This window comes from Chrysemys picta, chromosome 1 (genome assembly GCF_011386835.1).
Source record: "Chrysemys picta bellii isolate R12L10 chromosome 1, ASM1138683v2, whole genome shotgun sequence".
Classification (NCBI taxonomy): Eukaryota; Metazoa; Chordata; order Testudines; family Emydidae; genus Chrysemys; species Chrysemys picta.
The window spans coordinates 84,365,165-84,377,650 of NC_088791.1; the positions used below are offsets into that span (position 1 = coordinate 84,365,165).

The 12,486-nt window shown below is 47.6% G+C and overlaps 1 protein-coding gene across 1 annotated transcript in view; it reads right to left on the reverse strand.

Moving 5' to 3' along the window:
• Positions 1 to 9,969: 9,969 nt before the first annotated feature.
• LTA4H (leukotriene A4 hydrolase) overlaps positions 9,970 to 12,486 on the reverse strand; it is a 34,019-nt gene continuing 31,502 nt past the window's right edge. Inside the window, exon 19 of the mRNA XM_065560746.1 lies at positions 9,970 to 10,135. Within this exon, the coding sequence (XP_065416818.1) occupies positions 10,003 to 10,135 (133 nt within the window). The 3' untranslated portion in view covers positions 9,970 to 10,002. The remainder of the gene's footprint in view (positions 10,136 to 12,486) is intronic.

The window sequence follows — 12,486 nt, forward strand, 5'->3', positions numbered from 1 at the left end:
TAACCGTCCTTTCTTCTTCGAGTGCTTGCTCATATCGATTCCAATTAGGTGACTCCCAAACCTTACTTAGGCGGTGGGGTCAGAGTGAGATGTCACAGAGTGAAGGACCGGTGAACCAAATGCAGCATCACCCCTGGACTGCTGCACTATGGCATAGTGGGAAGCGAAGGTATGTACCAATGACCAAGTCATTGCCCTACAGATCTCCTGTATGGGCACACGAGCCAGAAAGGCGGAGGACGAAGCTTGAGCCCGAGTGGAATGGGCAGTGAGGCGGGTAGTTGGGACACGAGCCAAGTCATAGCACGCACAGATGCATGATGTAATCCAAGACGAGATTCGCTGTGTGGAGACCGGGAGGCCTTTCATCCGGTCTGCCACCGCTACGAACAGCTGGGACGTCTTCCTAAAAGGCTTTGTTCGTTCAATGTAAAAGGCGAGAGCTCTGTGAATGTCTAGGGAATTTAGCTGTTGTTCCCATCGCGAAGCGTGCAGCTTCAGAAAGAAGACCAGGAGGAAGATGTCTTGGTTGACATGGAAGGCAGACACCACCTTAGGGAGGAAGGCGGGGTGTGGTCGCAGCTGTGCCTTGTCCTTATGGAACACGGTATATGGTGGGTCCAATGTGAGGGCCTGAAGTTCTGAGACTCGTCTCGCCGACGTGATAGCGATGAGGAAAGCTGTTTTCCAGGAAAGGTACAGAAGCGAGCAGGTGGCCATCAGTTCGAAGGGGGCACCCATGAGTCTAGATAGGACCAGACTGAGGTCCCACGTAGGGGCCGGATGACGAATTTGCGGGTACAGACATTCCAAACCCTTGAGGAACATACTGACCATGGGATTGGAGAAAACCGAGCACCTGTTTTCCCCTGGGTGGAAGGCTGAAATCGCTGCTAGGTGTACTCTGATAGATGAGACAGCTAAGCCTTGATGTTTCAGGGACCAGAGATACTCTAGGATGGTAGGTACTGGCACCTCCAGAGGGACAGTATTGCTCAGGGCACACCAGCAGGAGAAGCGCTTCCATTTGGCCAGGTATGTGGACCTAGTGGAGGGCTTTCTGCTACCCAAGAGTACTTGCTGCACCTAACTGGAGCAATGCAGCTCAGATTGAGTCAGCCATGCAGCATCCAAGCTGTCAGGTGGAGGGACTGCAGGTCTGGATGACATAACCTGCCATGTTCCTGAGTGATCAGGTCCGGCCACAATGGTAGTGGAACTGGTTTGGTCACCGACAGATCAAGGAGTGTGGCATACCAGTGTTGTCTGGGCCATGCTGGAGCAATCAAGATTAAGCGGGCCTTGTCTCTGCGTAACTTCAGAAGGACCTTGTGGACCAACGGAAACGGAGGGAAGGCATAGAGCAGGTGGTCTTTCCACGGTATCAGGAAGGCGTCTGACAGGGAGCCCGGGGAGCGTCCGTAGAGAGAGCAGAACACCTGGCACTTCCGATTCTCGCGAGAGGCGAAAAGGTCTATGTGGGGAAATCCCCACTTCTGGAAAAGAGAATGGATAATGTCCGGATGTATCAACCACTCGTGAGCCAGGAAGGACCTGCTGAGGCGATCTGCCAAGGTGTTCTGGACTCCTGGGAGAAATGATGCCACCAGGTCGATTGAGTGGGCTATGCAAAATTCCCAGAGATGTATGGCTTCCTGACAGAGGAGGGACAACCGCTCTCCGCCTTGCTTGTTGATGTAAAACATGGCCGTTGTGTTGTCTGTGAAGATCATGACACAACGGCCCTGCAAGTGTTCGCGGAATACCTGACATGCCAGGCATACTGCTCTCAGTTCCCTGACGTTGATGTGCAGGGTTATTTCTTGTGCGGACCAAAGACCTTGTGTGCGAATGTCCGCAAGGTGAGTGCCCCAGCCCAGAGATGACGCGTCCATGGTGAGGACTAGAGAGGGCTGGGTGGCATGGAATGGCATCCCCCCGCAAACAAGGCTGCGGTTTAGCCACCAACCCAGAGAGGATAAGACTCCGTCGGCACCGGGAGTACTGTGTCCAAACTGTCCCGGCCTGGACGGTACATTGACGAGAGCCAGGTCTGAAGCGGGCGGAGGCGTAGTCTGGCATGTCTGCTCACGAAGGTGCATGAGGCCATGTGGCCCAGAAGACCGAGGCACGTGTGTGCTGTCGAGGTCGGGAAGCTTTGTAGGCCGTGAATAATGGTCATCATGGACTGGAAGCGGGACTGTGGCAGGCATGCCTTAGCAAGATTCGAGTCCAGGACCGCCCCAATGAAGTCTATTCTTTGGGTTGGGTCCAAAGTGGACTTTTCGGCATTGAGGAGCAGGCCCAGTTGCCTGAACAAGCTCATTACGAACCGAACATGAGACCGCACCTGTAGCTCGGAATGACCCCGAAGGAGCCAGTCGTCGAGGTACGGAAACACTTGGATCCGATGTCTGTGGAGCAAGGCCGCTACAACAGCCATACATTTTGTGAAGACCCTTGGCGCTGTGAACAGGCTGAAGGGAAGGACGGTAAATTAGAAATGCTGCTGGTTGACCACAAAGCGAAGGAACCGCCTGTGTGGCGCGTAAATTGCTATGTGGAGTACGCGTCCTTCATGTTGAGGGTGGCATACCAGTCTCCAGGAAAGGGATAATGATCCCCAGGGAACCTTTACCATGAATTTGTTGAGTCCGCGCAGGTCCAGGATGGGCTGAAGTCCCCCCTTTGCCTTGGGGATTAGGAAATAATGGGAGTAAAAACCCCTGCCCCTCAGGTCCTTTGGTACCTCTTCCACCGCTCTAATAGACAGGAGCGCTTGTACCTCCTGTAAGAGGAGTTGCTCGTGAGAAGGGTCCCTGAAGAGGGACGGGGAGTGAGGGTGCGGGAAACAAACTGAAGATGGTATGCAGTTTCCACCATGCGTAGGATCCAGCGAGCTGATGTTATGCGGGACCACGCAGGGAGCAAATAGGAGAGGTGGCTGGAGAAAGGCAGGAAAGGATCTTGCAAGGAGACTGGTGCTCCGTCCTCAGGTGCACCTTCAAAAGTTTTGCTTGGGCCCCGCTGATGGTTTTGGGGGCCCCTGATTCTGGCCTGATTGAGGACCAGATTGTCATCTCCTATTACCACGACCACGCCTTCTAGTGAAGTCTTGCCGCAGTCGACGGTTAGGGTAGGTGCACTGTGGTTGGGGCCGGAAGGGCCTACATTGCGTCACTGGGGTATGCATGCCCAATGAACGCATGATGGCCCGGTTATCCTTCAGACTATGCAGTCTGGGATCAGTTTTGTCTGAAAATACACCTTTGCCATCAAAGGGCAGGTCTTGTATAGTTTGCTGCAGCTCCGGTGGAAGACCGGACACTTGCAGTCATGAAATATGGCACATAGCCATGCCCGAGGCTAGAGTCCTAGCTGCCGAGTCCACCGCGTCTAAGGATGCCTGCAGGGATGTCCTCGCCACTTTCTTGCCCTCTTCTAGCAAGGCCCCAAAGTCTTCCCTGGACTCCTGGAGAACCAACTCCTTGAACTTCCCCATCGAGTTCCAGGTGTTATAGTTGTAATGGCTCAGAAGGGCCTGCTGGTTAGCTACTCTGAGCTGCAGACCACCTGTAGAATAAATCTTGCGCCCGAACAAATCCAGGTGCCTAGCGTCCTTGGACTTATTGGCCATGTCTTGTTGGCCATGTCTCTCCCTCTCGTTTACAGACTGTACAACAAGGGAGCGAGGTTGGGGGTGGACATACAACTATTCATAATCCTCAGAGGGCACCATGTATTTCCTCTCCACCCCTCTGGCAGTGGGAAGTATAGACACCGACGACTGCCAGATCGTATTGGCATTAGCCTGAATGGTCCGAATGAACAGTAAGGCTACACGTGTGGGGGCATCGGCAGATAAAATGTCCACCACAGGATCCTCACCACCTCCTCCACCTGTAGGTTCATGTTCTGTGCAACCCTACGCAGCAGGTCCTGGTGTGCACGAAGATGTATAGGCGGTGGGCCAGAGGAGGACATGGCTGCCACGGCCTCATCAGGCAAGGATGAGGAGGACAATCCCTGGACTAGTGGGTCCTGGGGAAGGTCTGGTTGAGAAGGGTCCAGTTGCCCTAGGTCCACTCCACTAGGGGCATGAGCCTGTTCAGGTGGCAGGGCGGTCGCCTCCGAGGCTATTGGGGGAGGACGACTCACAGTGGCTTCAGGCACCCTATGCTCTGAATGAGCCGAGCGAGAAGCGCCTGAGGGGACACCTTGGGCTTGGTGGTATGCCCAAGAAGTCCAGAAGGACCATTGTGGGGGTCCCTGGTCAGAATCCTGTCCTTCATCTGGCCCCTGGCTAGTGCCATCCGCGTCTTGGCCTTGGACATGGTAGCCACTTGCCGCTTGGAACGACATCGAATTTGGACATGAAGGCCAAGGTGATGCCGAATGTGCCTGCTGCGTTGAACCGTCACGGTCTGTCGGTCCGCGACTGAGAGCTGGGGACCGGTGCCAGGGTCCTGAGTGGTACCGTGATTGGGTCCGGGACCGACGGTCATAATGCTGCCAGGAGGCCGATCTAGATCTCGATGAGGACCGACGGTGCGGGCGGTGCCGGGATCAGCTGTGAGATGATCGGTGCTGGGACCAGTGCCGGGAGCTGGATAGGTACCGATCATACTGGGATGGAGACCTTAGGGAGGTGGAGCGGTGCTGCGAGTACGACCGGCGCCGAGATGGGGATTGGTGCTGGGACAGCGAGCGGTGCCAAGACCGGGACCATCTGCAGGACCGAGACAGGGCCCTGAACCGGGATTGAGAGTGGTGCCGAGCTGTCTTGCTCTGCGATGGAGGCCGCATGAAGGCGGGCTTCCCTCTGGATGGAACAGTCCGCACCGGCGGTGCTGGAGGGTGAGACGGTCCAGGCTCAGTTAGTGCGATCAGGTCGCGAGCGGTGGAGAAGTTCTCCAGAGTGAATGGCAGGCCCAGCTCAACCACGGTGTGCACCAGGGAGCTTATATGCACCGGACTCAACGGCACTTGCGGCTCCAGAATCTACAGTGCCGGAGCTGGCACCTTCGCAGAGCAGTCTGGCACAGCGCGCAGCTCCACTGGGGCCCCAGGCGATGCTTGCAACTGCAGAGGAGCAGCAGGTGGTTTGCGCTCCTTCTTGGGCCGTGAAGATAGCGAACGGTGCCGCGTCTGTACCGGTGCCAGAGATGTCCGGTGCCAAGAGACTTTGCTGGTGCTGGGTCGTTCCGGTGCCAGAGGCGCGCTTCGGACCGACGGTGCCTGGTCAGCACGCAGTGCCGAGGGCACAGGGCTAAGTGCCGCTTCCATTAGGAGCTGTTTTAAACGAAAGCCCGCTCCTTTTTTGTCCGAGGCTTGAAAGCCTTGCAAATGCGGCACTTATCGGGTTGATGAGCTTCCCCCAGTCACTTCAAGCAGGAGTCGTGGGGGTCTCCTGTGGGCATCGGCTTGAGACAGGCCGAGCAAGGCTGAAACCCGGAGACCTGGGCATGAGCTCTGGTACCGGGGAGAAGGGAAGGGGATAAACCCCGTTTCCTCCACGTATATACACTATGTACAAAAACTTACTAACAACTACACTATAACTGTTAAAACTACACTAAAGAATTATCTACAGTACAACGAGTAAAGCTAGGGATGTGGAGGTCAGCAATGCTGCTCTCCACAGTTCCAACGACCGTCACGGGCGGTAAGAAGGAACTGAGGGGGCGCTGAGTCGGCAGGGGCATATATCCGGCGCCATAAGGGCACCACTCCAGGGGGCGCCTCAGCCAACCCACCGAGTGTTGCTAGGGTAAAAATCTTCTGATGATCGTGCACGCGGCGTGCACACACCTAATTGGAATCAATATGAGCAAGCACTCGAAGAAGAACAAGAATTTCCAAACAGATATTTCAAAAGGATTCTGGAGGATGTTTTTATGGGGCTTTGGTTGTGCATTTTAAAAACTTTCAGTGTTTTAAACAAATTCTTGCTAAATGGCAACAGATTCCACCCTCTTATGGAAAAACCCACGCAGGACAAAGTGGAGTGATACCCACATCATAACACACACCACTATGGACTGACACTAAATGGCCCTCTTAGTAGGACTGAATGAACACTGAACTATGAACTCACCTCTAAAGATGCAGTCTCTCCCGAGTAGGATAAGGCCGATTGGCAGGACAGCAAGAGGAAGCTGGCATTGCTGAGCTTCATGCTAGCGCAGTTTTGAGAATATGGAACATTGCATCCTACAAAAGAACTTTGGTTCTCAGTGTTGGCTGTCGGGCACCTTGTACAAGCACTTACAACCACTCTTTAAAAAGTAATATTTACTGGGGACTCACAGCAAACTCCCCAAACTAACACTGGCACATACCATAAGAGTATGTTACATTTTAACGTAAAAATGGTGAAGCCAGCTTCTCTGCTACCTCTTTAGACACCAAATTTCCTTGCAGCCCAAATCTTCAAGTTTTAAAGCTAAACAGCACTGAGCACTTGGGGGTTGAATCCCAGCCAGGGCAGCCCTTGGCTCTGGAATTGTATAAGTGACCCTTCTTACACAGGGTCCAAACATCAACAGGATTTTGCCTGAATAAAGAGCAAAACCTTAGGATTTGATGATCATTGCCCATGCATGGCTGGTACTTGTTCCCAGCTCCCCTGTACACACGCGTACACTCCAAGTCAGCACAAATTATGTTGGGGAATGAAGATTTCACCATCCATCAGATGGGAGAGAGACTTTCTCCCTTGATCATGTCCATATCAATTGCTGGAGGGCTCCCCTACAACAGCAGTGACTGGGAACAGCAGGACATACTAGGAGTATCCATATACCACTGAGAGCACTGCTGTACTGAGCTTTCTTGTAGACCTAGTAAGCAGGAAGGGATTAAAATATGGTGTAGAAAAATGCCAGCTTGAAGAGCACGAAGTAAAACATACTAGTTTGTCCATTTCACCACAGGAATTGTGGATCGCTTCATCTTTAAAGAGAAAGACGTGCAATGGACCATTTAAGAAGAAGTGGGTAACATGTTTACCATTTATTCTCAACAATCTGTTTCACCCTGTATTTAGCCATGACACTGATTACTTTTCCAGACCGGAAGAACTCTGTGAAGCGCAAACGATTGTCTCTTTCACCAACAGAAGTTGATCCAATAAAATATTACCTCACCTACCTTGTGTAAGATATACCAACACATTTACTCTATTGAATCAGTGCTAGTCTGTAGAAAGGCAGATATTTTCAAGCCACCAGGAGGCTATTACAGATCATATTAAATTAGTATGGTCTTGTTACAGGAATTCCCCTTTATTTTGATACCATTTTTAACCTGCTGGAGTCTCCATGCAGAAAAGGTTTTCCAAAGCAGCTGATAAAAGGCATGGTTATCATCAGTGCTCACATTCTCTCTGGCCCAGACTGTGATATACCAAAAGCTGTTCATTCACTCTTGGCCTCTAACAGATTCTAGCTCCCAATCAAACTTCAGAGTAGAGCAGGGCAAGTGTGAACATTTAGGAAATGATGCCTCTGGCTGTAGTAGTTTTCTTTGAAATTATTTAATAGCTAGACAATTGCACAATAGCAACCCAAATCCAAACATTTTAGGACAAGATAGTGTATTCCGCTGAACCTATCAAAACCCTGTTTGAAACTTTGGATGCATGTACCGGAGAAAGATCTTTTCAGCTGTCAGTTTTAAGTTGTTCTCAACTGTATTTAATCTAGAATTATTTGCAGAGCGGTAGCCATTCTCACTCCTTTCCAAACACTCTATTAGGTATTCAGTTTTCTCCTCCTACAAAAGAGTTACTTGTCTTTTCTGCTCCTCATACAGGTGTTAATTTCTACTGGTCCTGTCAGCAGCTGCATTTCAGCTGATTTCAATCCATACTATTTGGCCATTTTCATAAACTGTAAACAAGCAGAACATATCTTTCATGGCCTATTAGTGTGCCATTCTTTGCAAATCCACTTTGAAGAAAACAACCTACAGATGGCAGGATTCATGAGAAGTTTACAAAGTACATTATCTTTTTTGGGGGGGAGAAAGGGAGGAAAAGCAGGGTGTTTGGTAATTTGTTCAGCATTCAACTCAGAAAAATGGAATTTGGTATTCTGTGCTCTAACTTCCATTTTAGAATCATGTATCAGTATAAATGGTCATTGCTAGAGTTGATTAAAAACATTTTAAAAATTGTCTAATAAAAAAACCTCATAATTCTAATTCTTTTTTCAACATTTTGAAGCTTTTTTAAAAAAAATTTTAACGTCAGCTGCGAAGGTGGCTGAAAAACCAGAGAGTTTAGTGCTGAATTTTCAGATTGTTCAAAAACTGAATTTTGACAAGAAAGCTAGTCAGAATATTTCAATCAGCTCCATCCATTACCATATGTAATTGCTGCACCGTGTGTCTTGTATCTCCTGTCACAAGCTGATTAACGTATCACATGTTGACTCACATACTAATAAAATCATCACAAATCATGGAGTTGAAGGAGAAACAAATTGTTTAGATACTAAAGCAGTATAGGTCACCCAAGTATGAACACAAAAATGTACACACCATGGTTTCAAGCTCCAAGTGCATTCAACTTTTCTTTCAGTGATTACTTTAGAAATCAGAATATTTGAAGTCAGCAAGAAAACACTATTTATTGTGACATTGTTATATGTACTGTCTATAACTGTTAATTATACAAGCCTAGTTACAATGAGAACATAGACAAGTTTGCTGTTTTATACAAAGATTAAAAATTTTTTTCAAATATTTAAAGACTTGGGACTTCTTGTGTGTTAAAGTGTGAAATCTTGTGCCAAAAAAAGTTGACTTGATTCCATCCATAATTTGTAAACAAACCCACACAACTGACAAAGCAAATGCATCTCAGAAAAGCCATCTTTTCCTTTAAGTACAGTAGAACCTCAGTTATGAGCACCAGAGTTATGAACTGACCAGTCAACCACACACTTCATTTGGAACCGGAAGTACACAATCAGGCAGCAGCAAACACCATAAATAAATAAATAAATAAATAAATCAAATACAGTACAGTACTGTGTTAAACAAACTACTAAAAAAATTAATGGAAAGTAGCGTTTTTCTTCTGCATAGTAAAGTTTCAAAGTTGTACTAAGTAGGACAGTTAACTCATGCGATTAACTCAAAAAAATTGTGATTAATCAGTTTTAATGACACTGTTAAACAATAGAATATACTGATTTCAATTACAACACAGAATACAAAGTATATGGTGCTCATTTTATATTATTTTTATTACAAATATTTGCACTGATAAAATGAACAGAAATAGTATTTTTCAATTCACCTCATATAAGTACTGTAGTGCAATCTCTTTATCGTGAAAGCGCAACTTAAAAATGTAGATTTTTTTTGTTACATAGCCACACTCAAAAACAAAACTATATAAAACCCAAAAGCCTACAAGTCCAATCAGTCCTACTTCTTGTTCAGACAATCGCTAAGACAAACAAGTTTGTTTACATTTATGGGAGATAATGGTGCCCGCTTCTTATTTACAATGTCACCTGAAAGTGAGAACAGATGTTCGTGCAGCACTTTTGTAGCTGGCATTCCAAAGTATTTACATGCCAGATATGCTAAATGTATGTTTGCCCCTTCATACTTCGGTCACCATTCCAGAGGACATGTTTCCTTGCTGATCACATGCGCTAAAAAAATAATATGTTAATTAAATTTGTGACTGAACGCCTTGCGTGAGAATTGTACGTGTCTCCTGCTCTGTTTTACCTGCATTCTGCCATATATTTCATGCTCTAGCAGTCTTGGGTGATGACCCAGCACATGTTGTTCATTTTAAGAACACTTTCACTGCAGATTTGACAAAACTCAAAGAAGGTACCATTCTTGAAGATCTATTTAAGACAAATTATTGCCACAGTAGCAGAACACAAACTCAGGTAAATAATCAAGCATGCGTGTTAACACGATTTGCAGAATTACAGTGCTGTTTTAGTAGTTTGCCATAGCTTTTTAAAGAAACTAAGCAGTCTGTCCTTGATCCACTTTCAAATCTTTGGCCACCAGCATTGCAGCCACTGGGTGCATGCGCACTCTGTGCTGCATGAACGAGCTGACAGCTTGATCACGAGACTTCTCAAAGTTGTAGAGGTCCCTGCAAAATAAGTATGAATAAGAAACTAGTTTAAATATGGATTTTCACCTGAAAGTTTTATTCTTACATTGAATATTATTGAAGATTATTCTTTATATTTGAGGGATAAGTTGAAGTTCCTATATTGTATCAAATTTTTTTTTTTACATAACAGCCATAAAGATATTCAAGTTCAGAATGCTATGAAAGCTCTGTAGTAAGTCACTTTAGAAGGATGCAGATTAGATTTTTTTCCCTAAGAGATCTGCTCTAGTTCAAACAGGAACTAATTCAAAGGAGTGTCCACAATAAAAAAGTGCATTTGTAATTCTGCAGGTGATTCTTACCTAAACAAGGGACAAGTAAACTTCAGCCGGCCTTGTTCTGTAGCCATTTTTAGAGCCAGAGGAATGGCCTCTTCCCACTTGGCTTGGATGCAGAGGCGTAACCATCTGAAAAATGTAGTTAAACATGAATGTCACCTCCAAGTTGGCTGCCCATTTTTGTTTGTAGCAGTTTTCAAATTCATGATCTCCCTCTACTAATATCCAATATAGTGTTCCCTAACTGCACCTAAGAATGAAGGGATCCCTACATTCACAAATAAGTTTAGTGTATTTAACAAACTTTATCTACTAAAAAGCCAACCCTAGCAGCAAACCTTCTCCCAGACAGGGGATGTGAAACTGCTGACACAGGATTGTCACAATCTTTTGAGATTGTGCCAAGGATGTAGCACCAGCTCCTTAAAGGTATTTAGGTGCCTCTATACCTCCAAGGGTCTGGGCTGTAGAGTCTAAATCCAAGGCTAGCTCTGTTTGTAGATCAAGAATTTCCAAAAGAAATTTCCAAAGGATTCTGGAGGATGTTTTTATGGGACTTTGGCTGTGCATTTTAAAAGCTTTCAGTGTTTTAAACAAGTTCTTGCTAAATGACAACAGATCCCACCCTCTTATGAAAAACTCACGAGGGGTGAAGTGGGAAGATATCCACATCATAACACACACCACTATGGATTGAGACTAAATGGCTCTCTTGGTAGGATGAATAGACACTGAACTATGAACTTGTTCCCAGCTCCTCTGACCACATGCGTACACTTCAAGTCAGCACAAATTGTTTAGGGGAATGAAGATGTCACCATCCTATCAGCTGGGAGAGAGACTTTCCTCCCTTCGTCATGTCCATATTAATCACTGGAGGGCTCCCCTGCAATCAGGGTGACTATGAACAGGACATACTAGGAATACCCATAAATCACTGAGAGCACTGCTGTACTGAGTAGGGTGACCAGATTACCACACTAAAATATCAAGACACATTGGGGTGCCATCAGCCCTGCCCACAGTCCACCTCTGCTCCTCCCAGGCTTTGCCCCCACTCTGCTCCAGGCCCCACCCCCTCCTCGCTCGCCCCCCATGCCCTTCCTCATCCCCCAGCCTGCTGCTGGCTTGCTGCGTCCCTCCTCAGTCCCCCACCCACCGCTCACCTCTTCACCCCCCCAACCCCCACTCACCCCTATGGCGCCGACTTCCCCTTTGCCAGGTGGGTGCTTGCCCACCCCGCCTCTTCCCTCTCTTCCTCCAAGTCCCCGCCCCTGCCCTGCCTCTTCTCCACCTCCTCTCCTCAGCGTGCCGCATCCCCACTCCTCCCTCTCCCTCCTGGAAAGCCCTAAGCGCCGCCAAACAGCTGTTAGACGGGGGTAAGTGATGGAGGGGGAGAGGAGCGGGGACATGGCACGCTGGGGTGGAGGGGGTGAGAAGGAGGGAGCTTGGCTGCAATTTTTCCCCCATGGGTGCTCCAGCCCCGGAGCACCCACGGGGTCAGCGCCTCCCTCCCGCTCGCCTCCTTACCCGAATATTGGGACAAATGGCGTCCCGATCGTACATTGATCGGGACACGGGACAAAGGGTTACATATCGGCACAGTCCCAATTTTATCAGGACATCTGGTCACTAGTACTGAGCTTTCTTTGTAGACTCAGGAAGAAGGAAGGGATTAAAATATGGTGTAGAAAAAATGCCAGCTTGAAGAGCACCAAGTAAAACATATACTAGGTATAATGTCTATTTCATCTTGGATAGCATCACCTTTAAAGAAGAAGACATACCCTCTTCATCTTAAATAGTCTTTTACAACGTTTACCACTTATGCTAAACAATCTGTTTCACCTTGTATGTAACCATGACACTGATTACTTTTCCAGACCTGAAGAACTCTACGTAGCTCAAATGCTTCTCTCTTTCACCAACACAAGCTTCTCCAATAAAAATTACCTCACCTGCCTTGTGTAAGATATACCAAAACATTTACTCTACACATTACCTATTGTATCAGTGCTAGCATGAGGAAAGGCAGGTATTTTCAAGCCA